The sequence below is a fragment of the Mirounga angustirostris genome, unplaced genomic scaffold (assembly GCF_029215605.1).
Source record: "Mirounga angustirostris isolate CCGP_5_RB_7025 unplaced genomic scaffold, mMirAng1.0.hap1 SCAF_2, whole genome shotgun sequence".
NCBI lineage: Eukaryota > Metazoa > Chordata > Mammalia > Carnivora > Phocidae > Mirounga > Mirounga angustirostris.
Window position 1 is genome coordinate 99,835,393 of NW_026991710.1, and position 15,432 is coordinate 99,850,824.

The window sequence follows — 15,432 nt, forward strand, 5'->3', positions numbered from 1 at the left end:
GAAACACAGAAGGAAAATGTTTCAGATTAAAAATTAAAAATTCATTTCTTCTGGCTCGGGGCTAATATAAACTTTGAGGCTGGCAAAAAAAAAAAAAGAAATATTTTAATCATGAGCTTCCACAAGTTTACACTGAAAAATCAAGAGGCGGGAAATGGAGGGTTATTATTTTAAGCATTGACATATGCTTACCACTTTGTGAAATCAGCTGTGGCCTAGTTCTACTCATGCCTGAAGAGGAATATTCTGTACTACTTCTCATCTTTGCTGGCATTTTGGTGGCTCAGGCATTTGCTTAGGAAAGTAAGTCATATATGTTACTATTAGGTTTGGTACTTAGCCCATGGGAAGATAACTGCCACATAAACTACTTTAAGTATGGTGAAGGGTACATTATCATCAAAGTGATAGAAAAGATCGCAGTGCTTAAGATGTGTTCATGTACCATGAAGGCCAATGTGAAAGACATGGTATATTTCAGTAGGACTAAGATAGAATACCACAGATGAGCACTACAGGGAAGACACAATTGAAGAGAGCTACTCATGGTGACTGAAAAAATACATATAAATTTCAAGAAATAAGGTATTTTCCCATTCATGATAACAATTGAGAATATGTTAAATGTTTTATTCTTGCCGCCCTGAATTTGGTATTTCGAATAAACAAACATTTAAACTAACAGTTTCCTTCCAGGCTTAAAAAAAATACTCTTCTAAGAATGGTGGCCATTACACTAAAAAGATACCTAATATGGTAAGAGCATAAATTTGGACCCAGAACCATAATCCACTGGACTTTAGATTTAATCCATTTATGATACCTACCCCTAGATATCTTAAAACTTTAAGAAAAATTAATTCCTTTGTAGTTTTTATAGCACTCTTGTGAAATAGGTATAGAGGTGAGGGTCATTATCCCCATGTTTTAGACGGAGAGAGGGTGTGACCCACGAGAGGATCCATGGCAGAATGGAAATGTGAACAAAAGAAAAAAACAGGTCTTCAGTTTCTTGAAGGGAAGGCGGGGCGTCCCCAAGCAGTGAGTGTGGGAAGAGACGTCTGTCATCAGACTTGTCTCCATGGTTTGAATGGCAGGGCAAGAGAAACGCCACCAGGGAATCGTGGGTTCTCACAGTGCTAGACACAATCTGCTTTGCCTTATTGGTTGGTAAAGAATTCCACTCACTAATTGTGTGCCTTATTATTTATTAATGGTATGCGTTACACTCTATCCCTTTATGTTCACAAGAGTGCACGTTAAGTACTGTGACGCTGAAGTGATCCGAATAGGACCCAGAGATCTTGGTGGCAGAGTCCATGTCTGCCTCTACATCAGGGATCGGCCGAAGCTAGAGTCCTCTATGAGCGGAGGGTGCACCAGTGCAGCAGACAGGTTCGAAGGGGACTCTCCGCTCCACATGCCCACTCACCTCAGAACGGGTATGCTCACGCATCAACAGTACAGAAACGTACGTAAGTAAACATTCTTCCCAGTTGGGATGCAATATCCAATAGAAACCTCATTTCCCAACAGATTTTTATTTTCCATTTAAGAGAAATAGTGCAATTTTATTCACCTAATGGAATTGTGACTAGTCTAGCCTTATTGTGTGCATTTTTCTCATCTAGGCTCTATCTATCCACCTACCTACCTATATCTATCTATGTAGAATGTTAATCAGAATGTTTAGTCTTTGCTTATAAATTGATGTCTGCATAGGAATATATTTACCACCTATATTTTCATATGGTCCTGGACATATAAATATACATTTACACTTTATTTAATATTCCCTTAGCAAAATCACTTAGTTTACCAATAAGCCGACCTTTACAGCATTATAAGGTGAGGATGCATTTCTCCTGCAATTCTTCTCTATAAATCCAGAAATAGACATAAAACTATCTGTCTCTAAATTTTGATTAATATTTTTATTAACTGCTGGTGAGATAAGTAATGTATTTTATAAAAGAAAAATATTCTTAATATTTTATCCATCTGTATTGAAAATCACACAAGTATAGTCTCTAAGTTTCTTCTGTTTCTTACATCTCTTAAGTAACTTCTACTATTTATACTGACTCCTACATCTCTTCATACTACTGAAAAAAATCCAACTAAGCCAGCCATTTTACCAAACTAAAATGATCTGTAATGTTCAGTTATAAAGACAATTATAAAAAGATGCAAACTGAGAAATAAAGATTCTGGCTTTCAGGAGAGGGCCATTAGAATTTATTTAAATAAAATACATCCAAATGATGACACTATTATATATATATTTTTAAAGATTTTATTTATTTATTTGACAGAGAGAGACACAGCAAGAGAGGGAACACAAGCAGGGGCAGTGGGAGAGGGAGAAGCAGGCTTCCCGCAGAGCGGGGAGCCCGATGCGGGGCTCGATCCCAGGACCCTGGGATCATGACCTGAGCCGAAGGCAGACGCTTAACGACTGAGCCACCCAGGCGCCCCGACACTATTATATTTTAATATGTAGCCTGGGCTTGTCCATATTGCTTGGTGGTTACAGTGTGGGCTTTGGAGGTAGACTGCCCAGCTTGTCTATGTCCTAGCCAATAACCAGCTATGTGGACTTGGACAAGTGACATGATCTCTTTGTTCCTTGGCTTCCACAATTTTAAAACAGGAACAACAATAGTACTCACTTCATAGAGTTGCTATAAAAGGTTTTGATGAGATAATATATAAATATATACAGTGCCTAAAATAGTTTCTGGCACAGGGTTAGTGTTATGGGTTGAATTGTGTCCCCCCCAAAAGATATGTGTATGTCTTAACCCCTGGTACCTGTGGATGTGACCTTATTTGGAAATTGGACTTTGCCCATATAATCGGGTTAATATGAGATTATACTAGATTAGCCTCATCCAATATGACTGGAGTCCTTATAAGAAGATGAATATTTGGACACAGACACAGACGAGAGAAGATGGCCAAGTGAAGAGTGAGGCAGAGATTGGAGTTATGCTGCCACAAGCCAAGGAATATCTGGGGCTACTAGAAGCAGGAAGAGGCAAGGAAGGAGACTTCTCTAGAGGCTCTGGAGGGAGCATGACCTGCCAACACCTGGATTTCAGAATTCTAGCCTCCAGAGTGTGAGAGGATAAATTTCTGCTGTTTTAAACCATCTAGTTTTTGGTGCTTTGTTACAGTAGCCCTAGGAAATGAATTCAGTCAGTATTCGGTTAATTAGTTATTACTAGACATTAGTAAAGGCCAATTATAATAGTTAGGCTTTGATCTTCTATATCGTAAAGAAATAATTATGTTTGCTCACAACACAATCTCACATGCCTACATTTCATGTCCTTCCAAATGTGTAAGAATTGAGCTCTAGCTCATTAGACGAAGTTCAACTCTGCACCATATGAAAAATTTGGAAGGTACAGAAGAGACTGGCATGCAATGTAGGTAGAAAACATAGCCTTTTGACATTTCACAAAGGAAGAAACAAAACAACATGTTTTCAAGGTTATACTAACTCAACTATGCCATAATTGTTCTAGAAACATGGAAGTCATTTTGCATCCTATTCTGATAACAGATGAAACAAGATTAAAATGTTCTTCATAAAATCACGTTTCTAAACAGAAACTGTAACCCCTTAACATCTGTGGACTTCGATATATAAAAATGTGATTATTTAGTGCTGTGCAGAGAGAAAGCCAAGTAAGTCTTAAATGTCTTGAAAACCTTTATTTAAATCTTTAATTTTTGAAAGAAGAGTCTATTTCCAACATGTCCGCAAAGCATTCTAAAATAACCAGAGACAGTAACAGAGCAAAACTGGAAATTAGTTGACCCAAAGAGTGTTCAATAGTACTCAGTACCTATTGACTTTAGTCTTTGGTCAGGAAGCCCTTCATTAGGTCCCCACTTTTAGAGGACCCTGCTCTGGCCTTCCTCCAACCACCTTCCTCCCCACTGTGAGTCTGCCTCATTCTAGAACAAGCTCTTGGTACCCACGTACAGACCCCAAAATTCCTGCCCAAGTGACCCTGTTTCTGCTTCTAGGCCTCATGTGGTCCTCTTTCCCAGGCCTAAAGCCAAGGGGTGCTGTTTGTAGCGTAATGAGGGGTACATGGATGAAGTTGGGATGTGCCAACTGGGCTGTACTCAAATTCACACTCAAGATCCCTCCCAGGAGAAAGGTGGGAAGAGAAGGGGATGAGCCACGGCTCAGGTCTTCCTGTGCCATTGTGTCCTGGAACAGAACTGTTTGGAATGTGGGCATTTTAAATGTCACTCTGCCCTTCCAGCTATATTTATCAATAGGAGGATAGACTATAATAGCTTCTATGCTTGATTCATGATGTTTAAATATTGAACCTGAAGTACAGAGCTCTCCATGTATTCTTGCCTCAGGGAATGTTAAAGGAGGATCTAGTGATCATAGCAATTTAACCACTCATTACCCAGTGTACATTTTAAAAATCACAAGGCTACTGCCCTGCAAACACTTCACGTGTAGATGTCAGAGCCACTATTTCAGGTTAGATTACCATGAGAGGAATTATAAAGATGGATACTAGGATCAAACCATAAAGTGCTATATATATTGGGATCAGAAAAGTAAAATTTGTCGGGAGTCATAGGAAAGTAATAAAAACTGAGAATTAGGACAATGTATAAAGCACACATACAGATTAATATTCATTTAATTATCTATATTTCTGAAAAGGTCATTTTCACTAAAATACAAGTATAATACCTCAGTACTTATTATATGAGTAAAATTTATGAGTTTTAAAAATACTTCCTGTTTATAATTTAACAAACACTGAGCCTAATTTTTCCACTCATTTTTTCTTCCATTGTTTGAGTTTGGGTATTTATAGCCCAAAACACAGGGTATGCTGACTAGCAGTATATTCCTGAATAGTGAAAGATAAACATATTAGCCAAATAATAAGTCAGTGAGTAATATCATAACAAAAATGTCTGTATAATAAAAAGATTTCTAAACTCCTATTTAACAATACCACAAAGTTACTTTTAAGAATTCTGAGCAACTGCATTGGACCTACAAATCAAAAAGATCTTTCCAATTAAATGACATAAAAAATAAGAAGAATCACCACTGAAATTAAATAATGGCACATGAGAGATTTTTTTTGATGAGGGTGATCTAAGAGCTTTTGCCAATTTTTATGAACTGGCTTGAACCTTGAGATAGCATCAGCTTTGGAAGCTAGAAGAGCAGAAATAGAAATCAAAAACACGTAGATGTCTGAATAAGGAATTTCTTTCTCCAGTCCCCTGGCCATGATCAGCCCTCTTCCCAGACAAGCCACAGTGAGCTGCAGAGAAGGAAAGGGTTCATATGGCAACATATCCCATCGGTTTCCACTAGGGCTGACCAAGCATGAATTCGTTCATAACATATTTATTACATACTTAATCTTACATAGTACTTTGGCTTTTACCTGTGATATTCAAAATACCAAATGAGTAGCACAAATAACATGTTATGGCCTCACAGGAAGAAAAGATTATTGAGGAATAGGTTTAAGTCATATAATTATCCAAGTTAAATCCCCCATTCTCATTTTATATCTGTCACTGTAGAAAATTCTAATAGAGTGAGAGAGGTAGGTTGTCGAGGGCACTATAGGATGTGATTCAAAGCATAGGTTTTGAAATCCTATTCATCTGGAATCTAATCCCAGGATTAAATTTTACCAACTGTGTTATTTAGGCATGCTACTTAAATTCTCCAAGCCTCAGTTTCCCCATCCATAAAATGGTATAATATAATAAAACCTATTTTATAGCGTTGTTGTGAAGATTAAAACGTCTTAAAAATACTGAGGTTGCTACATAATAGAGGTTTATTTTTTATTGTAATTTTACATCTGTAGACTCTTAGCATGTTTACACACTGTTTCTTCCCAAGCAGACAAAAATCACTATGAAGATCATCACAATTCACTTCTACCTTATGTAATTATTAGCTTCTATTACACTGGTCCAAGAAGAATCTATTAGTGATACATAAATGGCTCTATGACATTACTGAATTCTCTTCTGCATAATTGTATTTTCTAGTGGTTAAACTCCAATTCAGGGAGAAAATATCTTTAATACTCATTCCAGACCAATATAATACGAAGTGGAAAATTATAATTGGGTGGCAGCTCAGCTATTATACAACAATAGATTTCAAAAACACAGACATTATGCAACAATCATTATGGTTAATAGTATGCCTTTCTAATAAAAGTTCTCTACTATGGCTGGAACCCAAGAACTTCATTAAAACCAATGGTTATATTCATAGTGGAAAGAAAAGAAAAAAAGAGTCCTACAGTTTTCTGATAAATACCTAGACATTTTTTTATAGAGTTCTCACTTTTTATCTTTCTTCTCTATAATGCTACTGTAAGCTACGGCCCTCACCACTCTTAGTGCTGCCGTGTACAGCTGTCCAGGTTGTGTATTGTGCGACTCTAGGAGGTTCTACTTTCAAAGACTACCATGAAGAACTTGGACTTGAGAAGTACACGACCTGCAAAACTACATGTGTTATCCCTGGCTTTCTATTTCTACTCCATAATGGGCTCCTTTCGGTAAAAAATAGAATTCTCTGATCTCAGATCAGATCTAAATGAGATCAAGTTTCAAGTATGGCCTGAAATTGGAATATGGCTCATCTTTAGCTTTTCTAGATAGATTAAAATCTCTGGAAATTAACAATGTAGAGTCACAGGTGTGTGTCATATGAGATTTTTAAACATGTAGCAGGCATGGCTGACTTTTGATTATATGTGATGAGAATAAAGGTGGGATTATGGTTATAGCCCAGTTTATACAGCCCATTCCTGAGTGGCCTCATGAGACCACAGAAACAAGCAGTAGAAAGTGTGGCAGATGCTGGAAAGAAGTGGAGAATGGTCAACCAAAGAAAAATACGATAAAAGAGTACTCAGTTGTGAGTACTTGATAGGTGATTTTTTAGTGTTTTTTTCCAGCATACTTAGAGGTGGGTGTTGTGGGCTACCTTGGCCTAAACTTGGAGTCTGACATTTAGTCATTAGGGAACACAGTTCTGAGTCTGGTTTCCTCTGTCTGTCTGCCAGTGACATTTAAAACATCTGTCTAGCAAACTCAACCTGGAACAGTGGATGTGCATCTGCCCTGTGTAGTGGAATCCCAGAGCTTTGCTGTTGTTGTTACAGTATAGCTCCACTTGAAGTTTTCATTTCTAGCCCCAGATGGAATACTGACTCTGAGCCTGAAATGGGAGCAGAAGCCAGAACTGAGATTCCTGCATTTCTGCATTCGAACATTTTCTGTTTCTTAAGGAGTTCAAGTTAACCCCAGGTGCATCAAATTAGAGTTGTGTATGCAACACAACTTTTTAGAAGGCCCTCCCCGAGTACAAATGAATGTATGTTGAGTAAACATCCCCAAAAGACCCCATTAAAATGTAAACATGAAAGAATGCTCAATACAGCTGTGGTCTCACCATTCGCCTTGTGCTGCACATCTGGAGGAAACTGGTCAGGAGCATACCACTGATAGTCTGGCTGTGTGGAACAATACAACATTATTATAGCAATATGGACTTCAAACAAAACTTGGTGGCGTATTAAAAATGTAATTATACTATGTGGCTTTTGTTACGCAGGCAGCACAAAAATCCTTTCTATCCAAACCTGTTGCCAATCTCGCTCATCTCTCTTACCTCCTTCATCACTATACCCATCTCCCAACCCGCCCCCCTCTAAATCCACTCTGTGTTGGCCAGAGTTTCTCCTACTTTGGGGTTGTGACTTTTTTTTTAAAGCAGATGTGTTTTGGATATCTGCAGAAGTATAAACACTTCTGTAAAACTTACTACAGCGCATAAATAAAACAGAGCAGTTTACCATCAATAAATAACTATATTTAAAGCCCTCACACAGGAGGCAACAGAGAGACCAAGAACACAGTGACAAGTTTAATGTTTCGGGGTACAAGGAAAAAATCTAAGCCTTTTGATGCGGACATAGCTTAGAGAGGCTCAGGACGGTGAAGCAGGGTGGATCTTTCCCTTAGTCCTGTTCCTCCGCGGAAACTACTCTCTAGATTGTTCAGAGAGTTTAGACTAGAGAGGCAGTGAGAGGTGAGGGCAGACTAGGATTTTTCTTGTGGGATTGTCTTCTAGGCTTCACCAGTTAAGAACACCTAGATATTGAACATCGGGGAACATGTCAGACAAACTGCTTTGGATTAATCATAAGCTACAGACCCGAAGTTCAAGATACAGTTCCAAGACGAGTACCTCTGTAGTTAACCACTTGGAGCAGAGCAACCCAGCTTCACCTGCCCATGAGGATGGTCTGTCTTCCTGCTCCTAGTGCTCACCCCTGCCTCCTACTTCCCCCCACCGCCCCCGCCCAGACACAGAGAATATAGACCTTTTGTTCTATTAATCAATTACCTCCTGAAAATAACTCTGGGAAAATGTCTCTACCAATGAGCCAGCAGGGAACGTTTTACAGGGCTGCCAGACCACTGAAAGTAGCCTTAAAGTTCAATTATCAGACAAGACACTAAGAAACGCTGCATTTAGTACAGTTTGACCCCACTTTACCCCCACTCAGACACCTAGATTCTTGGCTCCTTTTGGTCCATGAGAAAGCTAAAAGAGGAAATGAGATCACCTCTGTTTTTTATCTCCTCGTTTATTTTTAGATGTCTCAAATAACACGTAGGATAAGTGACGTGAGCCTCAGTTTTAGATTCCAGGAGAGTTGCCAAAAGAAGGCGAATATACTGTAATTTTACAAACACGACTGCTTGTGCTTTAATTCAGGCTTAGAAATAAGCATAAAACACAAAATATTCTTTTTATATGAACTCCGGGAGTGAAATTCTACTGTTATACCAAGATTCTGTTTAACTGAAGACTGCTTGAAAACGTAAGACATTATACATGGCTTGGGATCTTTTTTCAAATCCTTTATTTGGTGATAATTTTACACAGTCTGGACCACCTTACCTCTTATAATTGATCGGGAAAGTTTGATGAGTTTTTTATAGTAGGTGAATTTCTGCTTTCTTTCCATAAATGAGTATTTGAAGAAAATAGTCATTTTTACTTCTAGATAAACTTGCATGACTCATTGGTTTTATCGTTAACCTTTCACAAGACTATTTCTCCAATTCCCCAACCTGTAGGAGCTAACTCCAAAGTAAACTTCTATCTCTTTATGTTTCCCACAACATTAATTTACTCCTACATTCTGAAAGAAAAAAATTTAAGGAATGATAGCTGTGTTTGGGGAGTCCCAGAAATGTTTCCTGTAAAGACCGAAAAGCAAGCAAACAGGTAAAGAAAAAAAGGAAACGGGGCGGGTGAGCAGACAGAAGTGACAACGGGCAACAACACAAAAAGAACCCAATTCTCAGCAGTGTGCTGTGTCACACCAGGGTCAAAGAAGGGATGCTCATTAAATTCTGACAGGTCTCTGCCACCCAAGGAGTCATTACCTCCTCCCTTGGGGAAAGGGCTTTGAGTCACACTCAAATACAAAAGTATGGCAACCAAGAGAGTCATGCTCTCCGTAAGTGCTCTGCTAGGAAAATCCCGGTTAAAATTTCAAGATTCTTTGCATAATTAAAAACACAATACAAACTAAGGGGGAGGGGAGTCGTCTGAGCATTTCCGAAGTGCAGAAAAACGCATAATTCTTTTCCTGTGTAAAGATGCTGTCTATGTAGCCAAAACACAAAGTAGAGACCAGCATCCAGACCGTGGGGGAGGGTGGGAGGAAGAGCGCTATGGAGAAGCGAAGGAAGGATGCTTTGGTTCTGGCTTATTCAGGCTGACTGTCCAAATCAATTCCACTCACAAATAATTGCTCCACTGTTCATTGCATTTTGCCTGGCTAGACACAGCCACAGAGAGCAACTTAAGTGGGTCACTTTTTCTTGGATCCTTTAAGAATATCCTTTTAATTGGAAAATGTCAAAGACTATATTGCACAGATGTAGCCATATCCATAGTAGTTCAGTATAAGTTTACAACTGAAAAAGGCATCTCTCAGACTTGCTACATTCACTTTGCTTCTCTTTACCCACAAAAATGCCCTTTTGGAAGAGTCAGGTATGTCATTTAAAATGGCCCTTATAAAATGTGGTATGTTTGTTCAAGAATTACAGCTCAATTTGATACCGTTCAGTGAATTTATTCATAGCCTTGTGTGTCCTGTGGATGCCGTGTCCCAAAAAGATAATCATAGGGTACATTGACCACTGTAACGCTCTAAATTAAGGGCGGAGATAAAAAGAGGCTCTTTCTGTGGACAATAGTATGTGCCCAAATTACAGAGACAGATAGGGTTTCTACCAAAAAGAAAAAAAAAATGCTAGGACTTATTAGGTAATATAAGCACTTCTTTTTTTTTTTTTTTTTTTAATTCTTATGTTAATAATATAAGCACTTCTGTGTTGAGATGCAAGCTCTTACTTACTGGGAGCTTCTGTTGATCCTGTGCAGCCCCGGGGCCTGCTGGTGCATGTAGATTCCGCAGGTGGGAATTCGAGCCACAGTTACACATCGGGAACATCTGAGGAGGAAAATGTCGGTTCACAGGAAGTGCGTGAAACTGGGGAGTCACACTGACACTTGCTTTATACAACCACAGGTCTGGCTGAAATCTTAAGGTTCAGTCGAACTCTCGCATAATCCCGACTCAACATGGTGGGTGCACGGATGTAGGCTCTGGACTGATAGAGATGAGGCTCACAGGGAAGATTTCACTTAAGGTGAAACTCTAATTAGCCTTTCATGTTGAAGACATCAGAAACACTTAAAAGGTATAGAGTTAACTTTATGTTTCTGAGTTATCTTCACAGAGGGTCTTTGCTTAAGAAGAACCAGCCATTAAGCCATAAAACAAGTTTTAACAAGACTCTTATAGCATAACTGAAGTCCAGAGAGTAAATTAAGAATCAAGAGAAATAATATTAATTCCTGCAGCCTACTAGAGAACCAATGGGACAAAACACTTCAGTGCCCAAGAAGATACTGTATTTTCCCCAAAGAGGCACAAGCCTTTGATGTAATTTTCCACTGTAAATTGTGTAAGCAACTGCAAGAAATACCAAGGATATACTTCCCAGGCGTTCATGGGTCAATGAAGAAATCTCTATTTGCATGAGCACACACTAAGGCATGTGCTATGTGGTACTGGTAACATGTTCTGGAAAGCATGTGTTTTTCATGAGCGTTAGGGCTGACAGGTCTTGGTGGTACCTAAGCATTATCTATCCACTGGCATTTTAGTCCATTATGCAAAGCCTGGGTTGTTCTGGAACATCCGTAGCAGAGCTTGAATACACCTTTAACTGGAACCATGAGGAACTGCTGTAGTCAGGAATAAATGTGGGGCCGGAACTTAAAGTTCCCATTTCAACTATGACCAGAAGATTGGTGAATTTAGGTAAGGAGCAACGTACCTGTTTTAATTGCTTTTCGAGTTTTTCTTTCTCCAGCTGACAAGCTTTTATCTATGGACAAAACAAAGGCATTTGTTTATCGAAAGAGCCCACACGGTTTGTTCTAAAGTTACTCCTGACCCAGCTGTCAGCGACCTGCTCAGAAGCCCCAGGGGTGAAGCACTGATACAGCAGTCACGCCACTGAAAACTGTCACATTTTGGATTTTCCAGACCTGCGTCGGTTCTATCTCGAAACGCCCAAGTGAAGTGTGGAATGTAGAATCGTTCTAAACTGTTATTCCAATTTGTTGAAACGACTGTAATTCTCAGTTTTAGGTTGATATCCTGAGACACAGATATAAATGTAGAGACATGGGAATAGACAGAGACACAAAAACAGCTTCCACTGCTTATTGAATAGAATTGGAATTGGTCAGCTGTACATTCAAGAGCCGTCACCGTAAATGCTAGAAGTTGTACATGCACTTAATCCGTGCCGGACACTGATCTATAGCTTTACATATAATAACTCACCGACTCCTCCCAATGCCTCTATGTGATACTTCAATGTTATTATCCCTATTTTACTGATGAGGACACTGAGACGTGAGATACTGAGGAACTTGTTCAAAGTCACACTGCTGTACTTTATGGCTTCTCCCTATTTAAGGCCCAGCCTCATCTGGCAGAGTCACCCACCGTGAAGTCTTTCAACATCTGACACAACTAGAAAAAGCTGTTTTTGCTTTGACTCATTAGTCACGCTATTGTCATCCCTACACACCCTGTTCCTCATGCCTGTAGGGCATATATCCCCACCGAATGATACGTTCCAAGTCCTGCCTCTCTCCTTCCTTTGTCCTCCCATTTAGCATTATATATTTTCCCTGCGACTTTTTGTAGTCCAATGTGTACTGTGTACAATCAGTTTTCATTATCCGCAGGAGTTACGTTCTGTAAAGTCACCATGAACACTGAAGTAGTGAGAATGGAACCACTGCTCCTTGGGAAATGCAGGGTTAGGTTCCCATGAGCCTCTGGTCAGACCATTTTTGTTGACTGATCAATATAGAATCCTGTTTTATGTGCGTTTCTATTAAAGGCATCTTGTTGAATATAGATTGTTGGCCCATTAACATTGGACTCCTGGCCTATGGCACTCTGTTAATCCCTGAATGAAACTTACCTAACACGTCTTTTCTCTGTAAGGCAGAGCATGGCCTTCCTACCATGAGGTACCTCAGCTCTCTGTTCGGGGGCCATTTTAAGCAATGTAATAACCAACAAAAAGGACAAAAATGAGAAAATGTGGCATGAAATAAACCACGAAAAGGACATTTGTTACAGTCTGAGAGCCGAAACAAGGAGGCAAGGCCTTGTTGGACCTCAACTGGGAACAAGTGTGTAAGGTGACTCAAGTTTTTTTCTGTCTGTACATATTCACAAATGGATTTAGGTGGCACCAATATTGATTCTTGGGATGACAAATACATTTTAGTAAGCAGGTAAATTCACAAATATGGAGTCCCAAAATGATAAGGATAGACTATATATGTCCCCCTTATATTGTGAGTCTTTAACAGCAAGGATCATTCTTTTAGTTCCTTATAGTATATAACAAATGCCTTGCAAAAAGAAAGCATCAAAATTAAGTTACAAGAAACTATATGTGGCATATTAATTATACAACTAACTGACCCTATTTAAAAACTCCTCCTTCCAACAAACTAAAATCATTTGTGAAATACCTGTGAGGCATGACCTGAGCTAGATGTTTTTGTGTAGATTTTTTTCATTTCACCCTGAGAACAACTTTATGAAGTCATGAGGTGGAAACCATCACCCATATTTCACAGGTGAGTATACTGAGAGATTTAGTAACTTATTTTTAGAGACAGAGGTTTTAGAATTATAAGAAATATTTTAGAGACCATCTGGTTCAACTTTGTCATTTTACAGATAAAGGAAAGGAAGCACAGAAAAGTTGGAGAACTTGCTCAGTGTCATCCCTGATTGTCAAAGCAGGCACAGGCACGAAGTTGTTACCCTACTCCTATTCCCAAGAATCTCTAGGTATCTTGCTCTTTACCACACTCCTATTTTACCGGTTGTTGGCTTAAAACATCCTTAGTGATATTATGAATAAACTCTGGTATGTAAGAAACTAGTGCCAGAATGATCTGAGCTAAGAATTCCTTTTTTGGGACCACAGATAACATGATATTCAAATAACATCATGTCCATTCTATTATATCATGGCATTCAATCTGCCGTTAATACATTAAACATGGGTTGTTAAGCCATCTACTATATCTCTTTGTGAGTTCTATCATCTTTTGACCAGAGTGAATGAGACTTTTGAAAAATAAATGTTAGGGGGCACCTGGTTCATTGGTTAAGTGTCTGACTCTTGATTTCGGCTCAGGTCATGATCTCCGGGTCGTGGGATTGAGCCCTGTGTCAGGCTCAGCATCCAGCAGGTAGTCTGCTTGAGATTCTCTCCTTCTTCCTCTACTTCTACCCCTCCCCCCACTTGTGTGTGCCCTAGGACTCTCTCTCCCAAATAAATAAATCTTTAAAAAAATGAAAAATAAATGCTTGAACTATCATTATTTAAAGAAAAATTTTGGTAGTTTTAAGGTATCACCAAGATTATCCCTTAGTTCATTAATACAATTATACCATACTCTATGTAGACAATGCACTGTTTTGTTGATATCAATCAAAAATTAGTTTATAGATGACAGAGAAATGAAAATTACTTGTGGATTATAGTCTCTAATATATTCAGATTGTTATGTGTTCCTCGATGCACTAGAACGTCTACAATGGCAAGAACATTGCCAATCTTAGACACGTATTTATCATCAATCTGAAGTTCATATAGGAGAATGAGCAAATTAAAATATGGCTGAAAGTAAAATAATTAGTGCAGTGACAACTTAGAAGAAATTAAGGGAGCTCTGCATGTAAGACATACAAATTGAGAGTGACTTCCTCACCGAGAGTCATGAGAACATTTTCTCACCCCTTGTTTGTATAAAGTAAGGTGCATGAATTATTTTCAGAAAAGCATTTTTATTATACTTTTGCCACTATTTTATTACTTTTAATTTCTTAGAAAATGGTTCTGCCAAATAATTTTTGCATGTAAAATTAGGAATTTCAAGTGAAACCTTGACAAAATGTCAGAAAAGAAATTAATTTACTGTATACTTTGTATTAGGAAAAAGAGGACGACAAAGTTAAACATTTCTTTTGAGACTAAGAATCCCGCAGCTCCAGAGCTGTCACAGCATGTTCTGCAACAATTTCCTATTTACTGAAAAGCACTGGATGATTTTGCAAATCAAAAATTCTGTGGTTCATTTTCTTTTCTTAAGCCAAAGTTGTGTTAGCTACATTTTCCTCATTAACATCAATATTTACCCATCATGCCACTTCCTGAGTCTACTTCTAATATATCCTATTACATTTAATTGTAATATGCTTACATTTAATATATTCTATTCCAATAAACTAACATTATGTGGCTTCCTTGAGAGTGCTCCAGTTACATTTAATCGGGGAACCCACTGAACAAAATTCTCGGTTTCACTGTATTTTATATATATAAATGACATTTAGAAATATGTATGTTTTTGGAAGACAGGAACATTCCAACATAGCCCTTCAAAGAAAATGACAAGAGTTTAAAAACAACCTCACTATGCTGGAGTGTTTTGGATTTGAATTTTGAGTACTAGGTAGTTCAACTCCCTTTCTACCAAGATAAATACTATGAGAAAAATATCAAAAGAATTGGATTTTATAAAAGACTTTGGAATCCAATTTCTTAGGTAACTCCTTAATAGACTTAAGTTAAGAGAAATCTCCAGTCATTTTCATCTCTTTACAAGATTGTTTAAGAATGATTTCATCCCAGGGGCTTACCTCTCAAAGAAAATCAATGTCAATTAACAGAAGCCAAAGTCTT

At 38.4% G+C, this 15,432-nt stretch overlaps 1 protein-coding gene across 4 annotated transcripts in view; it reads right to left on the bottom strand.

Moving 5' to 3' along the window:
- The window catches only part of TNIP3 (TNFAIP3 interacting protein 3), a 48,182-nt gene that overhangs the window by 15,368 nt on the left and 17,382 nt on the right, over positions 1 to 15,432 (bottom strand). For 2 of the 4 annotated variants that reach the window (XM_064584999.1, XM_045880507.3), the window contains exons 8-10: positions 11,476 to 11,526; positions 10,488 to 10,583; positions 7,496 to 7,556 (exon numbers count right to left, since the gene is read on the bottom strand). In XM_064584999.1, the coding sequence (XP_064441069.1) occupies positions 7,496 to 7,556; positions 10,488 to 10,583; positions 11,476 to 11,526 (208 nt within the window). Of the gene's footprint in view, positions 1 to 8; positions 5,328 to 5,357; positions 7,262 to 7,495; positions 7,557 to 10,487; positions 10,584 to 11,475; positions 11,527 to 15,432 lie in introns of those variants that run through there. The other 2 variants (XM_054508771.2, XM_045880506.3) reach the window with 2 other exon arrangements.